The sequence below is a fragment of the Tachysurus fulvidraco genome, chromosome 26, assembly GCF_022655615.1.
Source record: "Tachysurus fulvidraco isolate hzauxx_2018 chromosome 26, HZAU_PFXX_2.0, whole genome shotgun sequence".
NCBI classification, from domain to species: Eukaryota; Metazoa; Chordata; class Actinopteri; order Siluriformes; family Bagridae; genus Tachysurus; species Tachysurus fulvidraco.
The window spans coordinates 4,114,040-4,139,705 of NC_062543.1; the positions used below are offsets into that span (position 1 = coordinate 4,114,040).

A 25,666-nucleotide genomic window follows, 5' to 3' on the forward strand; every position below is an offset into this window, starting at 1 on the left:
GACTTAATCGTTATGACTAATACGTTTGAGGAAGTGAAACCTTTTCTAACCCCCGCTCGACAGTCCTGAGATGTCTTATAAGCGCTCAAAGTGCCTCCAAAAGTTTTTCTTGCTTTCAGCATGCAGTCCCATGCAGTTATGTACAAGATTTAACCTGGATTACTGCGCATGCGCGTTGAATCTCTTCAATAAGGATACAGAGAGCTGAAAGTCATGAGAAAGAAGCTCCATAAAATTGGATAATTTTTTTTTTAGTGGGGGGGGGGGGGGGATATATAAATAAATAAATGTTTGCAGGATTTTGTTTCCCGTTCAGAGATGCAAAGCGTTCTTTATTTTGGTGCGTTTGAGTTTTATGTGTTGTTGGGTTTTTTTTTCCATTTTATACAGAGAAATAATTCCTAGATGTTTATAAATGTAAACTTTAATATAAACTCTTATTCTATATTATGCACTAACTTGTTTATTTCACTGATTATTGTTTATTTCTTCTCTTTTTTTTAGGGTTACTTACTGGATTCATCTTGTCAATTTGGACCATTTCTAACACTTCAGCAGGTGAGTCCGGGTTGCCAGCGTGTGTAATTATCTGCAAAATTCGATGTTTCGTAAAAGCGGTTTTTTTGGGTTGTTTTTTGTTTTAAATCATAGACTTGGAATAAAATCTATCCATATTCGCAAGCGTAGTTTAACACTCAAAAAAAAGTACATTCAGCTTGTTGTCGGTAAACATTACTATTAAGGCTGCTAAAACTTTATACTAATATTTTACTAACACGTTTATTTGAGTTTACTGGAGAAGAGTTTCAGTAGCTACAGTTTGTTTCACTTGTAATATAGTTTTTAATTGCTATTACTATGCACGGTATTGCCAGCTCCTTTTTTTAGGAAAGCAGATACAGTATGCTGAAGTCTTTATACGAGGCCATACACAGATTTGCATATTATTTATTTATTCATCATAGGGTACATAAAGAAGGAAGATTTAAAGGTTAGTAGTAAAGAAACGGGAAATCACTATAAGTACTTACTCCAAGAACATCCTTGGTATTGGTGTTTGGACAATGGTGATCATTGATTGGATATTAGGAATAATAGTGATTATTGATTATATATTAGGAGATAATGGTGATTATTGATTATATATTAGGAATAATGGAGATCACTGATTGGATATTAGGAATAATGGTGATTATTGATTATATATTAGGAATAATGGTGATTATTGATTATATATATTAGGAATAATGGAGATCACTGATTGGATATTAGGAATAATGGTGATCATTGATTAGATATTAGGAATAATTGTGATCAGTAATTAGATATTGGGAACAATGGGAGCAATGGTGGTCAGTACACTATTGGTGAGTCGAGTGAATTCTCGAAAGCAGCTGCGATGTGAGATGGAGATCCGAATCGAGTCCAAGACAGTCACCAATTTGTGCTCATAAATATGCTAGATTGGTCTCAGTCAGGGGGGAACAGTGGCTTAGTGGTTAGCACGTTTGCCTCACACCCTCAGGGTTGGGGGTTAGATTGCTGCCTCCGCCTTGTGTGTGTGGGTTAATGTGTAAGTTTGCATGTTCTCCCCGTGACTCGGGGGTTTCCTCCTTTATTTGCAATGGCCGGCTAGTTCAAGGTTGTTTATAGGATTTTGTATTGTTTTTTTACGGAGACCTGGCAACCCTGGTCACTATTACTGTGCTAAAGCAAATTCATTTTAAGTGCTGTGTACAAGCAATAATTTTATTCTGTGATACTTTTTTCGGAAAGGAGTTTGAGTTACTAAATACAACTTGAAACTCTGTCACGAAAGAGGAGGGGGAATTTCACTTAGCTGAATGGACATCCTGTCTGGGACATTTTAAGAAATGATGTGGGTGTGTATAGAGAGAGAGAGATAGAGAGTGAGATCAGAGAGATAGAGAGAGAGATAGAGAGTGAGATAAGAGATATGTATAGAGAGAAAGAGAGTGAGAGAGCGAGAGAGAGAGAGAGAGAGAGAGATAGAGAGAGAGAGAGATCAGAGTAATTTGATGATGATCCCGAAGAAACTGTAAAACATTTACTGTACAGCTTTCCGTTTAATTGTAAAAGTACAGCAGATTTTTGCAATAAACAATTGGAATATACGTATTTGCAGCTAATTACAGTCCGCCATTGTATGTATTAATATTATATAATATAATAATAGACTTTACATCAATACACTGTAGTAATATACTATAATACAGTAACTTAAGTAATTATTTAAAATGACCTACATCTGAGGCTCAATCACGGCGGTTTGGAGCTGCTGGGGTGTTTAAACTCTATCCTCTGATCTGAGCTCAAAAGCTTAACCACAGTTTCCTTTAATTAGACTGCACTGATTCGACCATCCACACCTTTTAATCATCTCGCAGTAAAAGATGAAGCAGAGCAACGTTTTTATACCAGAGTTGTTTTGTGTATACCAGAGAGGCTGAAATAACAAGAAACAGAGAAACAATATGCTAATTTTTCTATTTCAAAACTAGGAATCTTTCCCATACAGGCTATTGCATTAGATGTTAGTCGCACTGTGTGTTGTGTTTCCTGATTCTGAATCCAGCTGTAATCCAGCACTCTAATTGTCCGGTCAATCTTTAGAGCACAATTTTATAAAATAAAAGAACCGTTATTTTCTGTACTGTAAATGCATATCCCTAGTAGGAATCCACCTTCTCACACATATTCACACACTCCTTCATACGCTGAGGTAAATTTTTCTAGGTGTGAATGTGTTGTGTCTTGTGATGGTCGCCGTTCAGGGTTTATGAAATAATCCTTCGATAATTAATACAACTAAACTGTCTGATATCAGTCTTTCAACAGCCAGTGCAGGTATTTATAGTAAAGAGGTCAGTGATGCTGTTTTCCCACCAAATAGACATAGAACTTTTTTCTAATAATACATTATGATAACCTGCACAGGTTACGTGATGGTTTAGTGTTTAGTGTTTGTCTCGCACCTCTGCTGTTCTTGTTTTGAGTCCTGCTTCTGTCCTGTGGGTGTGAGTCCAAAGACATGAGCTATAGTGCTGATTGGCATCACTCATTGTCTGTAGTGTGTGAATGTGTGTGTGATGTGTTGGCAACCTGTTCAGGGTGTCAAGGATGTGAAGGATAAATTGTGTATCAAGTGAATGGATGGAATTAAATAGAGTCGGGTTGTGTGAGAATAACACATGGCCTAGTGGTGGATTTGGTATCCTAGTGCTTAAGCTGTTGTACCACAATACAGAAGGTTGCAAACTCAAATTCCAGGTTCTACATGCTTCCACTGCTGGGCCCCTGAGCAAGGCCCTTAACCCTTAATTGCTCAGTAGTACAAAATGTAAGCCGCACTGTATCAGTGTGTCTGCCAAATGCAGTAAACGCAAGTCTTAGACATTGCTGTTGCTCCTGTGTGGTGGTTGTTGTGACACCAAATTTCTCCGTGAGGATTAATAAAGTACTGCACTACTCTACTACACTAATATAATTTGTAATGAGTACTGCTGTATTAACTATATATGTAAGTATATAGTAAAGGTACAGTAAAGTATATAGTAATGGGGTGTCAATACTTATGCAACTAGGTTGTCCTATTTTTTTTTTGGTCATTTTCCGCTTAAAACACTCAATTTTATTCACTCGAATGTTATCAGGTTTCCGTATCAAATTATGGGCGGAAAAAGATCATGATATGAAATTAACTTGGTTTCATTTTTCATGTAACAGACTTTTGAAATCCGCTGATAAACGTTAAGGCTAGTACACAGACTTTCCAGTGAAACAGGACGGGTATTTTAGTGAGATTGATGACCGTTCAGAGATCATATTCAAATGATTTCATTCAGTTCAATTCAGTTCAATTTTAATTCAGTTCTATTTTCACGTTACACATACTTTCTAGCTTTTGTCTCCTTTATAACACCACTGATGGCATTTTCCTGTGATGCGACACGCAGAACTGTGATGTTGATGTTGTCACGACAACCATGCTAATCTTCGTGGTGCTTATTGAAAAAATGTCGGCTAAGATAATGAAGCTAAATAAATAAGCTTGCATTAATTAACCCTGAGAATAGGAAATTCAGGCTAATCATCAATTGGAGTTTTATTTTTTTTGCAGGGATTTGGGGAAATTCAATGTTTTGGAGTTTTTTTTAAAAATAATTTTATGCTTTTGAAGGAAGAATAATATGTTTATTAATTTTTAAAAAAGGACGTATTTATTAATTCATTTGATTTTATTTTTTTTAAATAAATCTGCCACCCTCATGTTTAATAATAATGTTCTTATTATTAATGACTCATTTTCTTCTTGTTATTTTTCAGTCTTTTGCAACTGCAAAAATATGACCTTGTGTGAAGAACGGTGTAACGTCTTTGAAGGTGATGTCACATAACAGAGTTGAGTTTAAACCTTCAGTATCCACATGTTTATAAAGTCTTTATTATTATGGCTCTTTTTTAGGAGTCCAGAATTTGAGCTGCTTTGGACAAAGGATTACAGATGCAATGATAGATTACTACTGTGTCTGGAATCCTGGAAAATACGATAAATATTTTCTCTTCATTAAGCAGTAAGTTGTTCTGGCAATTATATTCCTGAGGACAATAACTTCTTGTTGATGTTTTATCTCCTGGGTGAACTGGGGCTGTCTGGGGAATAAAAAACACTAACATGGAGGCATAATTTAAAGCCTTGTTCTTAATATTAAGTTTTGCCATGTAGCGTTAAACTAGGCTGATATTCTGTTACTAACTCAATGTGAATGCTATTCATTTTCCAACAGCACATATTAAAATGTTTTATTCCTCTTATTTTATATTAATAAATATAAGAAATATAGCGTCTATAATTTATCAAAGCACATGATGTCATGATGGCATGTTTTAGTGTGACGTTATGAACAGCAGTTCCCTCGCCAGCTTTTCTGTTTTTCTTTCTTGAAGTTAATACATTTTCAATTAAGGAAATGTAATGCGCAATAAAACTTCTTTGTCCTTTCCTGTGCCAAGTTACAGCTTTAACTCTGCGGTGCTGACACTGGACGCTCCTTTCAAAAATGCTAACTAAATATTTGTACAGAAAAATTCATTTTAATTTTAATGTGGAGCTTTTAGATGTTAGATGTTACTCTAGAAATGATAAAAATGACTCGACTTTCCTTGACTATGAATATATAGAAGGATGTAATGGGATAAAAACAAACTTTTGTCTTGCAGGAGGTTATGTATTCTAAAAACAAACAAGATACTAAGCAGTAAGGCACAGATTTCTCTAGCAAATAACAAAAACCTGACAGCATTCGCTATCGCGACGAGCGACGATCAAAACAGATGCGCCTTCGCAAAATTCAGCGGACATCCGTTACTTATAAGTACGTGCATTTTTGGCAATTCATACCATTTAAATATAGTTTCACCATAATGTTTGTAAATAATATAAAAAAGTAACTGTTAACGAATAATTATGTAATATGTAATATAATAATCAATTTTTAAATAGCTAAACAAATAACTTTTTATTTGTAACGTTGTTGGTTTTTTATCGCTAACAGTCACGTTTGTTATATTTCAGTACAGTGTGGTCCTCCCAACAATGTGACTTTCAAGAGAAGTTACGGTTATTTAAATGTTACGGCTAAATGGAATGACAGCAATGTGAAACATTATCATCTGAAGTACAGGGAACACAACACCACTGAGTGGAAAGAGGTAAAGATAAAGATCAGCCTCCTGCAAATGAAACCACAGCCATAAGCATGTTTTGAATATTGGGAGACCCAAAAAGAGGTCAGGGGATTTTTTTTAAAGGTTGCACTATGCCTTTCTATGTGAATAATGCTTTTTAACGTGTAGTATGCACACTATATGAGTTTAAGGACACCTGATTTGTGGTTCTGTTGCCTCGATGATTGGAGGATTCATTCGTGTAGGATTGCTTTGTGTGCTGTATCGTTACAATTTCACAGAGGCTCTTACCTGTTCCAGCATGAAAAAAGCAAGCTCTATAATGAAGACCTGGTGTGGTAAAGTGTGTTAGAGTGAAAGAACTCGTGTCCTGCACAGAGCTCTGACTTAACCTAACCTAAGACCTTTGGGATGAATTGGAACACAGCTCTCCTCACACAACATTAGTGTCTGATCTCACTAATACTCTTGTATTGGAATGATCACAAATCCCCACAGTCTCGCTCATCTGGTGGAAAACCTTTGCAGAAGAGTGGGAAGAGGTGCACAGACTTTTGAAGCATGTTAGAACTCCAGTTACTGAACTATATCCTTAATTCGAGAAAAAATTTAAATACCTGAGAAGCTGAGAAATGTATATTACTCATAAATAAGGTGGAAATGCAAATACAGTGTTGGTTTCAGTCTTTATTTTTTAATGACATCATAAAAAGCAAGTGGATCTGCTACTTTCCTGAAATGCTATAAAATGAACCACTAACTTAACCAGGCATAAAGTTAAATAAGATTGTCTTAGGGAAATAGGGAAATAGGCTATTAAACTAGCTCTGCTGAGCATTTACAACTTGTTAATTAAGGTACTGTATGTTTATAAGATTACATTTAACAGGACATTTAACAACCAGAGAATTGTATGAGCGGTTTGTGAACTACGAATTGTTTTGAGGTGTTAAACAACTCCTCTTCATTTTCTCATGCTGTAGGTGAAGTCCCAGACCAGGAGAGACTGCACTGTGGGAGATGTTGTCTCGTCTCAATCGTATGAAATGCAAATACGGTGCGTTGAGACTCCAGAGTGTCCTCAGTGTCCTTTGAGTGAAGTCATCAGAGTCCCACAAGGTAAATTCATGACATAATTATCAAAAAGTATAACTTATTTTAAGTTATATTATTATCTTATTTTTAAGACATATTTTATACCACAGCAATGTTGGATACTTGAAACTGATTAAACTGGAAGATTATGTTCAATATTTTGTTCCATATGTTGATTTATTTCCTGTAACAGCAGCACTGACAATATTATGGATATTGTCAGTGTGATATTATGGATGTCCGCTCACACTGTTATTTTGAAAAGGAGAAGAATTTATTTTATCACATATACTGTAATGATGCGTCATAAGGCTGATGATCCATTAGCAGGTTTATTGAACAATCTCATAAACAACCGGGAAAGGTCGGGGACGGCAAACACAACAACGTAGAGGAGGCAGAAATTGTAGTCAGAAATACAGGCAGAAGGTCAGGGCAGGTGGCAAACAAACAATGAACCAAAAGACAGAAACAGAGTAGCAAAAACCAGAACTAGAGATAAACAGGAAAATGCTCAGAATGATCGCAATGGCTGATCGAGACTTCGCATTGGGGTAAATTTCAAGTTCAGCTTATATAGCGTGGGAAATAGTAAACAGTTGTGGGCGTAATTGCCCCCGGTGCGGGGGTTATCTGAAATGCAGTCCGGAAACGACTAATACTCCAGAGACGGTTCTCGGTGTTGGTGCTCGGGAGGCGAGGCAGGCAATTCAACCGAGACATATAAACTACAGCACAGTGTAATTCTTTCTTGACATATCCCAACTTTGGAACTTTGGGTCAGAGCACAGGGTCAGACATGATAGAGCATCCCTGAAACAGAGAGGGTTAAGGGCCTTGCTTAAGGGCCCAACAGTGGTAGCTTGGCAGTGCTTTGGCTTGAACCCCGATCCTCTGATCAATAAACCCGAAGCTTAACCACTTGAATCTTCACTGCCGGTACTGATATAAAACTCTTATAAAGGGCGAACCTTTATGGAAGGAGTCTCCAGCTAGCTCTAGCTAGCTAACTATATAAATTCTGAAATTAACATTATATAAATTTTAATGAGATAAAAGGCAAGTTTTTTTGTCAGTACTTTGTAGCACTTACTTTTCCTGCATCTAGAAGTCAGTTTTTTACAGAACGGATGATTTTACACCTTTGTGATCCTTTCTTACATTTCAATTCTTTTCATTTCATAATCTACCAGAAAAAGAAAAAAGACCCGTGATGGAACCGCTATTTAAGTGATAAATATAATGACATTCTTCCTCAGAACATGAACCTGTCATTTGGTAACACTTTAGGACATGCTGTTATTCTTGATTATTTTCCTAAAACGACAAAATCGAGTGTTTTATTTCTTAGTTTAAAAGTTTGGTTGCTTAGAATATGTATTTTAACGCAAGAAAATGCTGCATCCTGTCTGACTGAATGTTTTACTCACCAGAATTATCAGACGCACCTGTAATAAATGAAACTGGTTACCATCTGGTTCAAACCGGACAGAGAAAGATAACTGTGAAGTGGGAGGTACGAGCTCAGCTGATTTTCTTTACTCTTCATTCTGATTCAAAATCTGTTTGTTCATCTGAAGGAAACCACCGATTATGAAATGTTTTTTTTTTCTCTCTTTGTTTTTTTTTTATTAGTATGTCCACAGTCATGCAGTGGAAGTCTATAATGTGACGGTTCAGAAGGCATCTGGGGAACCTGCTGTAGAGAGCAGTTATTTCCTCAAAGTGCAAAGTGTCACTTTGTTTTTGTGTTATTCTGCCTACAAACTCAGCATCAGCGCTTTAAACGAAGCCGGACAATCGCCTGCTGCGTTCTTGGACGTGGATGCCTTGGTGGATCAGAACGGTGGGTCATCTAAGAAATTTGTCGGAAATACTAAGAAGATATTCATGATTATTTACTTATTTTATTCGAGGACATTTTGACACTAGCATGTATACCAGATTTGTTGTTTTTCTATATCTAATCAAGCAGCTTTGATTTGTTTCGTTTGTCGCTACAGATTTGGACGAAGCTTTTAACGTCACTTTGAACAGTAATGACAGCTTCAGTCTTTTGTGGAATAGCATGCTGTCCAGGAAATATCATTGCTATTCTGTTGAGTGGTGGACATCAGATGAGAAATTATCTTACAAACCCATCTACGAGAAGAAAAACTACCATACTATCCAAACTCAGAACGGTACCTCATTTTAATAGCTCACAGCTAATTATGCATTCGTAACATGAAATATTTGATGGAAATACCTTACACTTTATTTTAACTATCCATGTTGAGTGATTATAATGCATCATAAGGAGTGATCCCCAAAAATAGCCTCATTATTCAATGTCAGTTTAAAGCATTATAGTCCTTAGAATGCGCTCGTAATTTATTACATCACACTTTGTGTCTTATGCATTATGGATGGTTATAATGCTTTTTTTTTTTTGATGTAGCAGTCATAACATTATATTGTTAGATCATCAGTGCCATAAAGATCAGTGTTGATTTTATTTACTAATGATAAAAATATTATGAAATTAAATTTTTTAAGCATGATTGTAACATGTGACAATAAATAATCCTGAACAAGGCCTTATGACCATCATTATAACCTGGTAAGAATGTGTTCATATGTAATGCCAAAAATGCCAAATAAGCCAAAAAGTACAAATGAAACATAGATGATAAAAAACAAAAATAAAAACAAAATATTTTAGAGCTATACCCGTCCTATGTATTGGATAGTTATAATGTATTATAAGTATTGTTAGTGTCATAATAATATGACATCAATAGCAAAAAGACACATAATTCAGTGGAAGTAGATTCTGTGTATAATTATTGTTTATCCAAAATCCTCCTTCAGGGATGTGTGACAATGAATGAATAATTTTATGAATGCATTATAACCTGGTAAGAATATGCTTATAGATCATGTCTTAAGGACAATGTTTGCTCAGGGAAAAAATATTTATATTAACAAGTCTTTCAGACCACTTTTATAACACTACATATTTTTTTTGTAATTATATAATTATTCTAAGCAGCGCTTTTCCTTGTGCAGTTGCATTTCGGCCCTATAAGAGATACCACTTTTTCCTGCACGCCAGGCATGAAAAAGACACCTGCAACCTGAAGAAAGTCAATAACAGTGATGAGACTGTTGGAAGAACCCAGGTGTACCTCACCGAAGGAAGTCAGTTTCACACTTTCGCAGTCATTAATGTCACAAATGTAAACCTTGTAAAGACTTACGCTGACTTTCGAGTCCTCTTCTCTTAGCTCCACTTTCTGCTCCTGGGAATGTTAGCAGCTCTAAAGTTACCCAGAATTCCTTTGTGATCACATGGAGCCCGGTATGTGAGGAGGACTTGCGTGGCTTTCTGCAAGGTTACATCATCCGCCACACACAGGACAACAGCACCAAAGGTGAGTCCAGAGTATTTTTGACGAATTGGTTGTCGTTATTCTGTAAAGTCAAGCAGCAGCAGATATAAAGACATGAAGGAGAGATGGTTATGTAATGTTGGAAGGATACCAACCAAGTCAGAATAACCCCACTACTGATTCTTTTCCTATACTAGTATTCCTCCTTGTGTATTATTCTTTACATTAAAGCATTTTGAATTATAATTCTACCAATTCTGCTGTTTTGTGTTTTTTTTTTTTTTTGCATTTGCTCTATACAGTATTTCTTAACATGTTTTAATAATGCACATCTCCACCAGTACTTTTTTTAAGATTCTTTGAAGGCCCAATGTAAATATCATAAATATCAATTCAAACGTGTAAAAATATTTAGCTTGTTGTTTAATTTTCAATATTCTGCACATGTAGATGTGTTGCCAGATATCACAGTGGATCCTAGTGTGAACAGCTACGAGTTGCTGAATCTCAGAAGTGGAAGCATGTACTGCATGGAGCTGTCTGCAGTCACGGCTGCAGGGGAGGGAAAGAGGAGTGAATCGAAGTGCTTTGAGACGTTGGGTAAGTTTATTTCACACTAACACACGTTATGGGATTTTCACACTATCCGGGTTAACATCTTTCTAAACCCGGACAGAAGGAGGTTTCAGACTTGTAATTTAGAAGCAGGGCGTTAACGTGGCTTTTAAACAGAACAAGCGTCATTTTACAGAAACCACGCCTGGTGTGTACACAGTAGTTTGAAGGACAAATAATAAAATAATGGCAAATGTTGATGGAAAACACATCCACGCGTTTATTTTTAGTCTGTACAGCACAAACTGGATGGCTCAGTCAGAAATAATAAAAAGCATGTTTAAAAAAAACGTCATGGACCACTGAGATGAGGCCGACCCAGCGAACCCTGAGGCATTCAGAGATCTACCAGCTACACTTAGATTCTGCTATACTAAAAAGATGTGAACTCCATGTAATCTTTTGCATCTATACAACATTTGTTAGACTGTATATTTATAATCACACCCTCCAGTGTCACCCATATGAGGATGGGTTCCCCTTTGAGTCTGGTTCCTCTCAAGGTTTCTTCCTTACCATCTAATGGAGTTTTTCCTTGCCACTGCTGCCTGAGTCACCTCAGACTTGCTCATAGGGGGATAAATACATACACATTGTGAACTAAATCTATCTAATATTAATCTTGAATTTTGTATTCTATTAATCTTTATATTATTCTTATAATAACCCTGCTTTGAGACAATGTCAGTTGTTAAAAGCGCTATACCAATAAACTTGAATTGAATTGAATTGAATGGACGGAGAGTTGAGACCGACACAGGTGCAGTACAAGTGTTTATATTATGGCAGGCAGGCTAACAGAAAAATTTGAACAGGAAACAAACTAAGGTCGAGCGATCAGCAAACAGTGAATGCACAGTTAGTCCAACACACAGACAACCAAAAACAAGGAACAATATCAAAACCATGACGTTGCAATACTTCATTTAATAAAAAAAAAAATATTCCGTAGCATCAGGAGGTAAAAGTGAGTGCTGTAGCGAGAAGGAAATACGTACCTGTACTAATTAACAATTAGCGGAAGTTGGATATCAAGGAACCTTTGTTCAACTCAGGGGCGGCTGTAGGATTTCCTCTTTAGGGGGTTTTAGCCCTCAGTGAGAATTTAAAACAAGAAGAGTTTTATATTATATATTATATGACTACATAGTAAGCCAAAAGTTATGGTATTATTTAAAATGGAAAAAGTGGACACCAAAATTTTATGCATGATGTAATGAAGCCAGTCTTGAATCAAATCAGTTCATGTATGTGTGCATTCTCTACAAACAGTCTGTCCAATGAATGCAGTCATTAATAAAAAAAATATTCACAAGACAAAGATCAAATCAATATATTTTATTTTTAATTTAGTATTGAATGGATTGTTTGCATTAATATTTTGTTTGTGCTACAACTCTGGTAATACGAATAGTGAAATTTCACTGCTTTTGGTTGCCGTCTTTGCGTCTGTCCGTCGATTAACGTTATAGATAAATGCCTCCAGCTCTGGCTCACGTGCCTGAGCTTCTCCGTTCAGATAAAGCAGACAGCTGATGAAGCACGTGCTTAAAAGCAAAGTAAAAAAAATCGCTCTTGGATTAAACTAATAAATCATTTTCTTTCCCATCGACGACATGTCCTGCATTTTAACATAATTTTTAATTGTTTATTTATGAAAGTAAAAAATATACTTTTAGTTTTAGGGTGGCTGAGATCACACACAGGGGAATGAAGCCACCCTAAAAAAGGCCTAGAACCGCCCCTGGATCAGCTACAGTGTAAAATTCAAAAGGCCAAAATGTCTGTTCATGAATGTAAAATGTACCTGAATATCTGCTTCCTCAGACTCGATGGCTGTTGGTGGAATGTTGGTAGGAGTCATTGCAGGTGTATTTGCTCTGCTACTTGCCACTCATCTCTGTTTTCGGCTTTTAAAAAGGTAAAGCCCAAGTTTTAACACTGTAAGTATTATTTTAATGACAAAATAAATGACACGAAAGATTTGACGCCAAACATATCACTATCACCTAGATCCAAGAATATGCTATGGCCGAGTATACCCAACCCCTGCAACAGTAACGCTGTACAGAAAATTGAAGGTGCTCAGGACCTGGTGAGTTTTATTTGGATGAATATTAGTTGTGTTGGATTGATAAAAGTTTTTCTTAGATTTAATTCATATTGAAGTAAAGTTTGTCAAGAAGGTACAGGGTATTGATGTTAAAAATCATAGGAATGTTAAGATACTCAGAAGTACCTTAACTCTAAGGTCTGGTTTTTTTAGTTGTTGTTTTTTTTTGTGCAGCAATAAAAGATATGGGACGAGTTATAGTTACCACACTAAAGTCTAACGTTGTTTCCATAGGTATTTTTTCCTCTTTATACTATAGAAAATTTACCAACAATTACATGTACTCATTTATTAAAGAAGAACACATTATGCCTTTTTTTTTTTTTTTTTTGGATTTAGCAACCGTTAATATTGTCAAACATCTCTAACAACTAAGTTCCTGTTCTCACACAGCTAGAAACTGCTGTTTCCTCCCCAGTTCTTGCACTTGAAGTTAATAATAATAAGGAAAACAGCAGCTTGTCATGTTACTAAGAAACCACAAAGTCCTCTTTACCGAAGAGTCTCCAGTGGTGGAAACTGGAAGCTCCTTTCATAAATGTTAAATTTAAAAAAAAGTCTCACGATGTCAAGGTTTACACTTTATTTTATTTATAAATTTTACCTTTTATTTATAAGTCTTAAATTATGTGGATTTTCCACCACACCAAGTTCCCTATAAAAGCAATAATGTATTAGGAAGCACACACTGATACAAAGCTCATGATTAGAAACACAGCCATTCAGATTGTCAGCGCTGCAATTACAGAAAACGAATCAGCAATTTCTGACCAATCAGGTTAAAGGACCAATAGTTTTAATGTCAGTTTTCTTAGAAATTTGTTCAGTCTGATTTCCGTTTCAGAAAGTTGAATCTGCTTTAGGAAAACTGGAACCTTCACCTATCTCTTTTCCTTTTTGTATGCGATAAAAGTATTAACGTACAGTAGTAATATATGTTTACTCTATTTTTTTTTTTACAGGAGGTGATGGAGCTTCTGAGCAGGCCTTATCTTGAAGAGACGGAGGAACATGTGTTTGTATTGGAGGCCAAAAAGGAGACACAATTTGCCTCTCAGGACCGGACCAAGGCCAACCTTATACCTAATACATCATCTCCACCCGAGGAGAACAAACCTTCATCATCTACAACTTTAACCACAATAGACCCCACACCTAAGGAAGCTTTTCCTATAGACAGTAATCATAAAGGCTCTATACAAGACCTGCCTGTCGGTGCTAACAATATACAAGACCCACCTATGGTACTAGGCACAGTGTCTGTCTCCACAGCTGTACCGAAGCCAACGAGTGCTTTTATGAGTGACTACACCACTATGGAGCTTTTCCACCAAATCACCAACGCCATGCCTCCGACTATTTCCAGCTCAGGAGCAGCTGTTTCAGATCCACGTCAGGAGTATCTCAGACAATCGCTCTCTTTATCCGAGAACACGGGAGCGGATCCCGATCAAACGTATCTCGCAGATACCGTCGATACGTTTCTTTAACTGTATATAAATACTTTCAGTATACAAACCTATTTAACCACAGAGTTCAAAGAACCTCCAGCCACATAGATCTTTTTCAATGTATCAGGGAATATTTATTCATTTTACAATGTACATTTTTGTTTCCAAAAATAGGTCAAAAGTATCAAGACTCACACTGCACAAAAAAAAATCTAGGTCACAATCCTCACATTCTCATGGTTTTTTTTTTTTTTTTTTTTTTTTTAAACTTCACTTTTAATAGTCATACAGTGAAGTGCAAAAGTTTACACCCCAGTTTTGTTTTTTTACATATTTAGAAAAAAATGGAAATTGTATCTTTATTTTACATTTCAACAGCAAAATACAGTTGTAGAAAGTTGCATGTCCTGCAATCGGACAACAACCCGCATATAGAAAGAATTGCAAATGTTCCCCTCTAATAATATCACAACGTTATACACACTACAAACCTTCATTATTGAAATGAACACATTCTGCTTTAAGATCTTTTTTTTTTTGTTTTTATTTAACCGTTTGTCATAATAGTGTGCACTCGACTATATACACACAGATACACATGTATGACTGAATAACATCTTTGACAAAAGTAAATTAAAAAAAAAAAAAGAAAAGAAAAGAAAGAAATATTCAGAACCTTTGTAACGTTCCCAAACTCGGATCAGTTCGGATTTCTTTTATGTAGTCATACGTCACTATTTTTACTTCAAATTTTGCACTCTTCAGACTTGCACATAAAACATGACGTAAAGGTGAAAAAAAAACCCTGCTAATATCTGATGAACTGATTGATAACACTGTACAGTAAAAGTACTGTATGCCTCATCATTATTTACTGAATAACACAAAATACTGTGCAAAAAATACATCTAAAAAGCACTGACTATGGGCGTGTTTAACGAGCTAGATAAATGCACAAGCTATATCTAGGTTTTATAAGTGTACAGAATATGTGCAACTTTTTTTAGGCACTTTTTACATACTAGGTGTTTTTATCCCCTAATCCTGTGTAATTCATTTAAACGTGTAATTACTAAGGTTATACACTTTATTTACTGAGGGCATTTGCATAACTACATCAAATAAAAGTGGAAAGAGAAGTCCCTGGATTCTAGTAAAAAGTCATCGAGAGTAAAGAGGCAGGTCCATGAGGTGCTTTCTATTTTAAAAAAAAAAAGACAAAGAGAAGAAAGGAAATAGAAATCCTGAAGTATGTAGATTAGCCATAACATTAAAACCACTGACTGGTGAAGTCAATAATATGATTATGTTGTTTCAGTGGAAGCTGTCAAGGGTGCGATAAAGCAGTGAAGTCAGTACTCAAAGCAGGAAATAATGAGCCAGCATAAGGATTTGGGCTGGACGAGTGAATCAGAGCATCTCCTGAACATCGTGTCTCGTAGAGTGTTCCTAGTACGCAGTGTTAGATACCACAGCATCGCCTTCGGAGGTGTTATGGAGTCCGTGCTTGGATGTATTAGAGCCGTGTTGACGCTTTCTCGATACGAGGCGGGTGGTTTTAATGTAACGGCTGATCGTTATACATACACAAAGCATCCAGTATATTTCAATATAGCTCTTATATAATTCTCACAGTTCTAAGAATCTAACAATATAATGGAGTGAAAAGAGAGAAAACACTGTACAGAGAGGAACATGAACATTTCAAGTATGTGAACCCCGGTGAAGTGTCAGATCTCTGTGGTCCTGCTTCACTCCGTTGTGGAGAACTCTTCTCCCTCGTCTGCGTGCATGCTGCTGTACTCGCCGTTGTGATGGGCGTGAGGAGAGAAGTCTTCACTAGCACCTGAGCCCATGTCCTCACCATCGCTCTCGTAGTCCTGTTCCTTCTGCTTGTACCCGCTTTCCGTCTGAGAAAAAAAACCCACACGCAAGGTTATAGAAATCGTGTTCAGTGGGTTAGCATGAAAAGAATAAAACACTTGATGTGTGATGTGCTGGATTAGTTTCCAGTGTGTTACGTCCCATGTTTCACACAACAGTTATTTGACAGGAATTACAACAATTAATATAATAAATGACATCGTTCATTACAATTTATTTACAGTTAAACCAAAACACCGCTAACATCCCATCACCATTTTCCCGTCAGTGAACTGCCTTTTTTCCTGTTAGTTCTTTAGCTTTAGCTGAAAAAGCAGAAATGCGTGTTTAGTATAGGTGTTTGCACACCCTTGGGACAAAATGACAGTTAAATAAAAACAAGCACCGCCGCAGACTACACTGTACATGTTGACACGTCGGTCTTTGTGAGAATGTTCGTGTTGTCGAGTGTATCCAAGAACAAACCCAAACTACATCTACAAAACAAGACGAACCGGAGATCACAAACGATAAATACCAGGCAGAAATGCTCTGGCCCCGTTACCAGAGATAATATCGTGTTCTGAAGTATATCATCAGTCTTATTTTTCCCACACACAGTTCCTTAGAAGTAGGCCATGATAGCGGAACTGATTGTAATCAGTCAGATGTGAACAAAGGCAGACGTGTTCAGGTGAACGTTATCTTCAAACGACTATCTGTAATGATTATCGCTTTTTTCTAGAGCACCAGAGACACAGGTAATGTCACATCATGCTGCAGCTTTACAGCTTATCATACCATCTGCATCACTTATCACTGACGGTAAGTTCGGTAAAATGAGGCCAGCAACAGTGCTGAACTTTTTGTTTAAGTGACAGCTTTATATTTACTGTTGTTAAACCTACAGTACACCGTAAACCTAGTCCTGGGGTCGGCAACCGTAAACACTCAAAGAGCCATTTGGACACCTTTCCCCACAGAAAAACAAACAAAACAAAAAAAAAAACAGGGAGCCACAAAACCTTTTTGACATCTAAAATGAAGATAACACTACATATATCGTTTTTTTTCCTTTTCTTGCATTTATCCATGTTTGCCTACCTGAGGTTGAAAAGCTTGATCGGAATTGAATGAAATTTTAAAAATTTCGATTCCGCAAGTCGGCAATTATGACGCATATTGTGAGCGACAAAAAAAAAAAATTAAACACGGTTTATTTTAATGTTACAAGAGCATCATAATCTTAGTTAGTTTTTTTTTTTTAAGTGTCATTCTAAATTCTAACTAAAATAAAATCAATTTCAATTAAATATTTATTTTTCCAAATCTACAGGGAGCCGCAGCAGCAGAGGGATGAAAATGCCACTTGTGGCTCCGGTGTCCTTAGTCAGTTTCACGTATCTTGGTTCTTGCAGAGGCTTTAAAATGAATCCGTTAGAGTATTTTTATAGGAACCATACATGAGTGTATAACTCACCTGTTTGGCTTTAGCTTTGCTCTCCTGTCTGTCCGAGTCTCTGCTCCTCCTCCTGGATGTTGATCTGTCTCTCCATTTTCTGTGGCTGCCCTGCCCATGTTCTCTCCTCCTGTCTTTCTTTCCCCTGATGGTATGAAGGAGATTATACCTCCAGACATTTCACTCTCACTCACAAATAACTACTGAGCATGTTGTATGATAAAAATAAAAAGGTGGATTTATTTACCTCTTTGGTGATGGAGACCTTGCTTTCTTTCTTACACACGTGGAGTGTGATTTGCTGCCCTTTCTGTGTCCCCTAAAAAAAAATAAAAAAAAAGTAAAAAAAATCTTTAGATCCCTAGAATCTATTTCAATGAGGCATCACTGTCTAAGTGAACAAATGAAATGTTTAGTGGACCTGCTGTTGCTTGGGGATCTTGAGGATGGTCTGTAAGCTTTAACAGGCATTCTTCCTTTTTTGTCCCTTCTCCTGTCATCAGCATCATCCCCCTTCCTTATCTTCCCGTCTCTGTCTTTCCGTCTTTCTCTAACAAAAAAGTACAGATAGAAGCAGTGAAAAGACATTTTAATAACGAAAGGCTTTGGACGTTAACGTGATTAAGCCTGTGGCTCAAAATATCTGAATGCAACAAGTCTAGTGTTCACTCGAACCTGGAGTGTGAGCGGCTGTATCTCCTGTCTCTAGAGCGTCTCTTGTGCGAGTCGCTCGTCTTCTTCCACGACTTCTGCGATGTCCGTCCCCTTACACACACGGCAAATCAAATTACACACATGAGATTTGTTTCAAAGGGAAAACTGGCATAAAATGTACATGCTCTTTAATCATGACACTGTTTGACGTGCATGACTGGGGTTAAAACAAAAGGCACCTGTGTCTGGATCGGGAGCGTTTCCGTTGCGAGCGAGAACGTGAATGCGAGCGAGATCTGGAATGGGACCTTCTCGATCTCCTGGATCTGCTGGATGAGCGCTTTTTGGTGTCGGCTGTGTGTGTAACAGAAAACACGTCCGATTCTCAACATCTCTCTCTCTTTCGATGTGTACAAAGTATAAAGCATGTGAATAAGAAGAACCTGGATCGATGGCTGCTGCTATGCTGGACTGAGCCTCTCTAACACGCTTCATAACGTCCTCCAGTTCTTTAGCAGCAGCCTGAGGAGTCATCTCTGGTGGCTTGACAATGGCATTGTTGGAATGGTTGATCCTAACATTACACAGAAAGTATTCTAGTATATTTATGTCCTTAAGTGTGTATCCATTTCAATGATACCTACATATTGAATTTCATAAAGCGTGCGAACAGATAAGAGAGGGACAGGTGACTCACTTTAAAGGTCTGTCTCCGAACATGACTCCGTTCAAGGCGAGCGCTCGTGACACATACTCCTGACCGGCGAACTCCACAAAGGCAAAACGTGTTGGCTGAGTCTCGTCTCCCGCCATGCGCACAAACTTCACCTCGCCGACCTGCTTGAAGAACTCCAGCAGCTGCTCTGCTGTTGTGGTCTACGGGAGGAAATATAGTCAGAAAAATACGATTAGAAAGACGATTACAACAGTAAGGCTGCCAACATATTCACATCCAGTGTTTGTTTACTTTGTGAACAATTTCCACAAAAACACATGAGCCAAAGTCAACAACATGGATATTACAAACAATGTTGTACTTTAGTACCAAATAAACACAAGTTTTACTGGGTACCTGAGAATTGAGATTGCCGACATACACCGTTCTGCGGATCTCGTTGATTTTGGACGGGTCCACGTTGCCCATGATAGGGGGTTGAGAAGGGACGGTGCTCAGTGGTGAGTCGAGCCCAAGCTGCAGTGGTCCCCGGGCTGCCAGTGGCACACTTAACTGCTAAGTTATGGGAATATTCTAATCAGTTACAGTACAAGAGATTTACAAATACAGCTCGTATGTCTGAATTTTAAGTGTTTTTACATGTACAAAATCATCTGGTAAAACTGTTTCCACGCATTTCACCAATCTGACAACAAGGAATCGTGAGTGTTTTATTTCTTTACATAATAAAGCTGTCTCAAAGGTTTTTTAATAATCTCAAATTCTGGAAAACTCCCAGCGCTGAAGAGTTCTGCTGCGTTCGACTCGCCTCATAGGTGAGAATCGCAGGTCATTTCCAACAGATGAGGTGAAACAAAACGCGGCTGTGATATGGATTTAATGGGACGTAGTAGGCTAGTGGTTAAGATTACACTAAGGTTGAGAGTTTAAATCCCAGGTCCATTAAACTGCTTCTGTTGGGCCCCTGAGCAAGGCCCTTAACCCTCAAATGCTCAGTTGTATAAAAATTTAACTAAATGCAAGTGGCTCTGGATGTCTGCCAAATGATGTAAATGAATGACTGAATTTATTTACAATAAAGTGCTTTATGTTTACTCCTAATATGATGTGAGCAGCCATGTTGATTCGATGTCACTCCGTATACGGATTATGAAAAAAAAATAGGTTCATAAACCTACACGATCTGAATTAGCTACTGAAGAGAAGACATTTGCTCACATTCGGCAGCGGAGCAGGGCTCGGGATGGGCAGCAGTCCTCCACCGGGCATCAAACTGGGCACTGGGGCTGCAGGTGCCAGCAGGGACAGAGCCTTGGCTTCCTCTGGGATCTTTCCTATGAGGCAAGTGACCCGGTGTGAGAGTGAGCAATAAAGAGCCACAGCACTTTCTCCCTTCTACATGAACACAATAGAGAGGAGATCCAACACCGATCATACATGAGCCTGTCACTAGTCCAATTTACTAGCATAGCTATCTTTTAATCCTTGTTCACTTTACTATTGTCCTAAAAGTAGCATATATAAACCAAACAAAAAAAAATGTCCATTTCGTGGGTTTTTTCCTCTTTAAAATAAAAAGAAAAGAAAAAAAAAGAGAATCAACACAAATGTAGAGAATGAGGTAACACTTTGTGGTATAGGTCACCTGGACTGGAAACATAATGGGCATGAACCGTACGATATCAAGCATGGGCGCTTTTCTCCTTGGGGCAATCGTGTCGCAGTGTTGGAAAGGGTGTGCAACACAAGACAACCGTTCATGTTGGCTGCATCACTAATAGCACACAGAACATCAGATACAGAAGAGAAGAACATTTTCAGTTTCTTTCAAAACGAAAAAATAAAAAAAATAAAAAAGGGAAATCAATTACCTCCTGCACAATAAATTGTAACTCGGGAATAAAAATAAAAGCAGCTTCCTGATTTTTATTTATTTATTTTTATCTTTGTAAATATTCATTCTTGCATGCGTTGAATAGAAGTGTGTAAGAATTGATAGGACTGGGTAAGAAATGCGCATGGATAGATTAGAAATTATAACGATTCAATTATAAAATTAAAAAAGAGACATTGTGATTGTGTGAATCTGAAAATTCCTTAGTCCTTAAGTAAAAGGTTAATACAAGTTAATATAGTGCTCGATAATGGTACGCTGAAAGAGTATGTAGGGTTATCGTACAGGATCCTTACGTCAAAGTGAAAACATGGCAATACTGACAGAGGACAGAGAGAGAGAGAGAGTGTGTGTGAGAGAGACAGACACAGACAGAGAGAGTGAGAGAGAGAATGAGAGAAAGACAGAGACAGAGAGAGTGAGAGACAGAAAGAGTGTGAGAGAGAGAGAGAGAGAGAGTGAGCGAGAGGGAGAGAGTGAGAGTGTGAGAGAGAGAGAGAGAGAGAGAGAGAGAGATTAGACACAGAGATCAGAATGAATCGCCAGCCACAGCTGCCTGTGTACCGTTCAATTTCCCCTCCATTACTGGATGCCAACCTGGACAGCTTTGAGAGACACGCAAAAGTGGACAACTGCATAGGGAAGAGGAGGAATGTGGGGACTTGGGGACAGGAGAAATAAACAAAACAAAAACAAAACAAAAAGAAACAACACAATGAAATATGCAACAGCCTCTTCTAAGAGGCAAACAAGACACAATGTCAGAGAAAAAAACAAAACAAAAAAGAGACAAAAGAAAAAGAAACAAAACAAAACAAAACAAAAAAAAAAAGAGACAAGGTGTCCATCTTGGAAGGTTCAGCAGCTATGCTCCTGGTCACAATCCCCCCTTGAAGGCAGCGTTGGCCCCAGCGGGTTTAGTGGCTTGGAAAACAAAGCCTTGAGTCAGGCTAGGGTAGTACTGTAACGCCTGGGCCACTCTAGTCATCTGATATGCACACATAATCAACACAGAAAAAACATACAGAAACCAAATTAATTAACGCAGTAAGCCATCCTGCAGCACCAAGTCACGTGGACAAGCAATTTTGTTTTGTTTTGTTCAGGAACAGATCATCTCATTTAGGATGCCATCGTTCATAACAACACACTGCATACTGTTTATTAGGGCAGAAAAAATACAAGTGTTAGGTCTAGTTATTGAAGTATGGCTGTGTTTCCTAGTCACGATATAAACACAACAAAAGCACACACGGACACTGCACAGCCTTTTCTCAGAAGCTTGAGCAAAGAAATGTAAAGAAAAAATAAAATCTCACGCCGCTTTGCGCTACACATAAACCCTAGTACATTACGACATTTATACGTGTCAACAAGCAAAAAGGTTGTGTACACCTACGTGTGCTACAAGCCCTATGAAATAAAGTAGATGTGCTCATCAGGTTTAAAACATTTCAACATTACCTAATTCGTTTTTCTATAGCAGGGGTCGTCAACTGGGGGTATTTCGGCAGATAAATCCACATCGTTTCGTTCTCATTAGAACACACTGACTCTAGCATTTATTTTTAATACAACACTTTTGGAGCAGATCCTCATTTCAGTCAATTACATTTTTATGCAAATTAGTTTGCAGGAAGCAGCTCATCAAGAACGGGGTCTTTTACGAATTCTATAATTTATTCCCACTCTCTGATCTGATTAGAAATCTGACAAAATATATAAAATCGGTGCTGGTTATAAATATGGTGGTGATGGTGATAACTAAAGCCCTACTTGATGTGGATACGTTTATCGGGGGGGTCTTCTGGAATCAGTTTTTACAGGTCTCCTCTGTGATAAAGCTCTAGCATCTAGAGATCCAAAAAATGATCACAAGAAAAAGTGGGTTTGTAGCAGGTTGTTTTTTTTTTCTGATCTCAGCTGTGTCCGTCATACGGTGACAATCCATTCACAAGCGGTTGAGGAGGCGTCAAAGACACAGGCATTTATTTCAGTTTGGGGCAAAACAACGTTCCAGCAATAACTCCAAAATACAATTAAATATTCAAGATATACGAGAGGCATTCGTTTTTCATTCTGTGTCTCAGAAAGCGTTTAATATCGGGGAGAGCCTCTGATAGGCAAAACTAAGCAGTCTCTTTACAGTAAAAGATGCAACACAAGGGGCAGAAAATTACAGGAATGTGGATCCATGTGGGAATAAAAGTTTTTTGGGGGGAACAGAACTGAATCAGATGGAAATAAAAATCACAAAGGAGCTCATGTAAAATAGTAAATGACCCCAGGACTAAATGCAAGTTTAATCCTGTCCAAATAGGGCTACAGCTGACTGGACAGAGAAGCAGGAGATTAAAACATGGTGAACTGATTTAATCTGCTGTATCTCGTGTATAGCCCTAAACTAACTATTAATGCTTAAGCATAAAAAATAATATTATTTTAATATCTTAATCAATAAGGAAATTTCATGAATGGATGTATCCGAGTCGAATACCCCTGTTATAAAGAGACAGCAAACGAATATCAACGACACGTACCTGAAGCCATCGAAGACGTTTTGTCTACATCCTTAAGCTGAACAACATCAACATCAAATCTCTGTTTCTCTATTAAACCACTCAAGCTTCCAAATAATACTAAGCCACTAAATCTACCAACGAAACAGAAGGAACCAAAATGTCAGACAAGCTCTGCAGGAAATCCTTAAAGCCATCTGTGAATGTAAAGAACAGGAACGTTAAGATGAGGTTACTAACCTTCTGCACATGGCACGACAATAAGAGCTCTGTCAATAAACACAGTGTTGGTTAAATGCTGGGCCACGCCAACACTACTCGGCTCCTTGTATTTTATGTAACACACTTTAGATGAGAAGGATAGTGGCGTGTGGCTGGAAAAGAACAGAGACACCAAGAAATATTAGACAAACAGTTCTTTAATTTCTGAACATCCTTTTTTTACTATAAAATCTACCTATAGCGCATACACTGGCCAGGTACACTTGTTCATTAATACTGTTATCTGTCCAGCAGTGCAAAGCATGAAATTATTCAAATACTGGTCAGGCGCTTCGGTTGTCTCATAATCTCAGTGACTTTAACCGTGGCATGGTTATCAGTGGCAAATTTGCTAGTTCGAGTATTTCAGAAACTGCTGATCTTTTCGAGAGTTTACAGCAAATGGGGTGAGAACTAAAGATTTCCAGTAAGCATCAGTTCTGTTGGCAGACACGCCTTGCTGATGAGAGAAATTGGAAAAGGGTTGCCAGACGGGTTCAAGCTAAAAAAAAAAAAAAAAAGTGTCACGGTAACTTAAATAAACTCTCTTTACAAGCAGGATGAGCAGTGAAACACAACACAGCACCAGGGACGTAGAAGACATGAATATATGGATACAAGGAGATCAGGCTCACTGAAACTGGACAGGTCAAACAGCAGAATTTGTGTGTTTGAAAATTTCTTGTCACACAATGGACAAGTTTTGATGACAATCATTTACACGTCTTATACATGGATGTGTCATGCTGGTCATGAGCCAGTGTCGTGAAACACCAGATCACCAGATCAATATGCAATAGAATAACAAAAATGGGGCATGAATGTGCAGCTGACAAATGTGTTATACAATCATGGCAACATGGAGCAAAACTGCAAAGGAATGTTTGCAACACCTTGTGGGAGCTGTGAGACGAAAAACTGCAAAAAGTCTAGTAACGGAGTGTCTTACAAACATAAGTATGGTGTGTTTATAGAAAAGTGGCCGCATAAATGAGCATTATTATTGCCTCTTCACTGCAAAATCTTTTTTTATATACATCTCCGTTTTATTCATGTGCGACAATTTGTACACGTTCCCTAACCAGTTGCACGGTTTGCTCGGTGAAGCGAATATCTATAAGCTCACAAATCTAAAACTCATACTTTCGGTTAATTATACTGTACTTATTTAGATAAACAGACAATAAAAGGTTAAGATAATGTGTTTCTGCGTATTATTAACTTTTTTTTAACTGACTGTTTGGACGTCACATTTACGCTTTAAATACACGAACACATTTGAGGCCAAATTACAAAGAAACATCTGTATTTTAAATTCTGCTGTTTTAATGCGTATAATACTAATAATCTGTATATAATTGTGGTAAACGTTTAGCTGCCTAAATTAAGCAGGAAACATAATTTAAACCACTGTTGCTCAGAACAACATACATGGCTCTGTAACTTGCTTGCTAACGCTCAGTGTACAGGCCTGTACATCCTCGGTGTTTCCTGATTGGCGTAGCCCGACAGGCGTGCACTTACTCTGGAGGGTAGAGCCGTAACTCCTCGATATCTCCGAGGAAACCAAACAGAGTTCGCATTTGTTCACTATTAACAGACGCGGATAAGTTGGTAATCTGAATTACCGCCGTACTCGGCATCCCGTTCATTTTAACGAAAATACTGTATATAAAATAAAGGTTCACATATGTGTATATACAATCACAAGAAGCTAGCGTGCTAACATGCTACACTGCATATCCTCTGCTGAATCGTTCGCGAACGAGTCGACTCGCTGAGTCGGTTATTTGGAACTCTATTTTTTTAATAAAAACGGGGGTGATACCGATACTTTAATAAAAATTGTGTAAACTTTGTTCAGGCGTGTGTTTAAGTCTTAGTTGTGTTTATGATCTTTTTTTGGATAGATGAAAAGAAACAATTGCGTTTATATAGAGACGCTTACTGTAGTGGGCAGCGCACTGCGACGATTGTTCTATT

General features: G+C 37.6%; 2 protein-coding genes across 6 annotated transcripts; one reads left to right on the forward strand and one right to left on the reverse strand.

Moving 5' to 3' along the window:
- The first annotated feature begins 108 nt into the window (after positions 1 to 108).
- On the forward strand, positions 109 to 14,637 carry LOC113641111 (oncostatin-M-specific receptor subunit beta). The gene is made up of 16 exons (XM_027143666.2): positions 109 to 340; positions 505 to 558; positions 4,348 to 4,404; positions 4,487 to 4,595; positions 5,242 to 5,396; positions 5,597 to 5,733; positions 6,693 to 6,828; positions 8,238 to 8,320; positions 8,440 to 8,650; positions 8,808 to 8,987; positions 9,856 to 9,987; positions 10,074 to 10,220; positions 10,629 to 10,778; positions 12,621 to 12,714; positions 12,807 to 12,888; positions 13,869 to 14,637. The coding sequence occupies exons 1-16, from the start codon at positions 319 to 321 to the stop codon at positions 14,394 to 14,396; spliced, it is 2,277 nt and encodes a 758-aa protein (XP_026999467.1). The 5' UTR covers positions 109 to 318; the 3' UTR covers positions 14,397 to 14,637.
- Positions 14,467 to 25,450, reverse strand: srek1 (splicing regulatory glutamine/lysine-rich protein 1). 5 transcript variants are annotated; one of them, XM_047809618.1, is made up of 14 exons: positions 25,115 to 25,414; positions 23,663 to 23,796; positions 21,468 to 21,891; positions 20,655 to 20,783; positions 20,228 to 20,404; positions 19,406 to 19,564; positions 19,031 to 19,209; positions 18,777 to 18,907; positions 18,573 to 18,687; positions 18,355 to 18,444; positions 18,101 to 18,229; positions 17,927 to 17,998; positions 17,701 to 17,824; positions 14,467 to 16,267 (listed from the first exon to the last, which is right to left on the reverse strand). In XM_047809618.1, the coding sequence occupies exons 4-14, from the start codon at positions 20,697 to 20,699 to the stop codon at positions 16,109 to 16,111; spliced, it is 1,380 nt and encodes a 459-aa protein (XP_047665574.1). In that variant the 5' UTR covers positions 20,700 to 20,783; positions 21,468 to 21,891; positions 23,663 to 23,796; positions 25,115 to 25,414; the 3' UTR covers positions 14,467 to 16,108. The 5 variants fall into 5 exon arrangements, with proteins under 5 accessions (XP_047665574.1, XP_047665575.1, XP_047665573.1 ...); XM_047809619.1 differs by having other exon boundaries at positions 19,406 to 19,561; positions 20,655 to 21,891; XM_047809617.1 differs by having other exon boundaries at positions 20,655 to 21,891.
- Positions 25,451 to 25,666: the final 216 nt, after the last annotated feature.